This window comes from Galeopterus variegatus, unplaced genomic scaffold (assembly GCF_000696425.1).
Source record: "Galeopterus variegatus unplaced genomic scaffold, G_variegatus-3.0.2 Scaffold1314, whole genome shotgun sequence".
Classification (NCBI taxonomy): Eukaryota; Metazoa; Chordata; class Mammalia; order Dermoptera; family Cynocephalidae; genus Galeopterus; species Galeopterus variegatus.
Window position 1 is genome coordinate 243549 of NW_007727425.1, and position 1687 is coordinate 245235.

Here is a 1687-nt window from a genome sequence, read left to right on the forward strand (position 1 = left end):
TTCTGTACTGAGTTTCACTACCTATCTCTTCTAAGTCTGGGTTACATGCCCTTTTCAAGTACATCCACAGCACTGGGCACTTACTACACTGTATGCTAATTAAATGCTTACTCACTGTTGTCCCATACTGCCTCAAAGGCTTCTGGTTATCTTTGTATCCTCCACAGCACAATTGCCTTCTATACATTGTTGGTCTCGCCAGAAGTGTTTTTAGAATGAATCCTATTTAACCTCATTTGTATCCAAGTTTACCAAGCAATTTCCCACTTCAAGGACTTTCCATATGCTAATTCCTTTTTCTGAAATGCTTTTTTCTCCTCTCTCCTAACTAGTTTCTAGTCAAACTTCAGGTCTCAACTTATAGTTCCTTGAGAGATTTCTTTCTGCATCCCTTCAGATAGGTTAAATCCTAGTTATATGCCCACAAAACACACTGTATTTTCAATTTGAAGCACTCGTTACGGTAGTAATTAAATGTTTAAAATCTCACTACCTGCTAGACTTCTTTTTGAAGGCAAAGGTGATCAGTTTATTGTTGCATCTGTTATGTCTAGCTAATACAGGCTAAATGTTGGCTGTTAGCTACTACTAATTATTATTATAGATACTCGATACATTTTTTGAATGAATAACCCTGGACAATTCTGAATTGTGACGTATATTAAAATGTACTGAGAACACCAAGCTCAATAGCACATGAGGACCGCTTGGTGGCTCCTTATTATTGAACAACCATAAGCACTGCTTGTTTTCAGCCAGTGACAACTACAGGTCCCAGTCGGCCATGCTGATGATATTTAAGGTTAAGAGATGGCTGTCCCCGAGAATTGTGCACTGGTGAGGAACGTGCACCGGCTTGAGAAGAAATGAATCTGAGACCAAGTCCTCAGAGAGATGGTCCGGGCGGGGCCAGCACATTCCGAGCTCATGCAGAACACTCTGGTCTCACCGGTCTCTGCTCTGTCTCGCTAAGTGTTATTTTCGGCAAGTAATTTGACCGGGACTCCGTTTCCTTGGTTCCTAGACTTCTGTGCACCTTCTGGTTATCCGAGTAAACTTTCCACCTCATTGGATGGTTGCAGCTCAGGATTACCTTTGGCGTCTCCAATACTTCCTAGGGATGTGAAATGAGTTCCTCAGACAAACACTGTTTGGAAATGAAACCGGGGCGGAACTCAAGCCGCGAGCCTGTGTCACGGATAAACACTCCGTACCCCGTTTGTACAAAGAAATGGGAACCACACGGGTCCCTCCCTCCTTCCTCCGCACCTGCACAAGCCCTAGACTGCCCCCGGCGTTGTTCATCCGGCTCCTTTGCGGCAACGGCCACATTTCCGTGAAGGGTCCTGAACCCCAGCCTTCAGGCAGTCCAGACAACCATCGCAAAGCCACGAAGTTACCCTCCCCGTCGGTATCACACCCACTCCCTTCCCGGGCCCTGTCACCTTGGCCGCCTGACCCATGGCTCTCCTCGCCGTTGCGGCCACTTCTCAGGCGGTCCAGTCGCCCCGCCTCTCGACAACCAATCAATGCCTGGCATGGACTGTCAAACTCCCTGTAGCCACGTTTCTAATGCGCCGCAACCAATCACCACGCAGCATCTCCTTCGTAGCCACGCCTTCCTCGAAAGGACAAAGGAGAGGGGTTTGTTAAGCGGCTGGCAACTGGTAAAACCGCGAGAAGCCGC

General features: G+C 47.4%; 1 protein-coding gene across 1 annotated transcript in view; it reads right to left on the reverse strand.

Moving 5' to 3' along the window:
• Window positions 1-1503, reverse strand: part of LYRM7 (LYR motif containing 7) — a 14532-nt gene extending 13029 nt beyond the window's left edge. Inside the window, exon 1 of the mRNA XM_008576245.1 lies at window positions 1446-1503. Coding sequence (XP_008574467.1) covers window positions 1446-1463 — 18 coding nt within the window. The 5' untranslated portion in view covers window positions 1464-1503. The remainder of the gene's footprint in view (window positions 1-1445) is intronic.
• Between the last annotated feature and the right edge of the window lie 184 nt (window positions 1504-1687).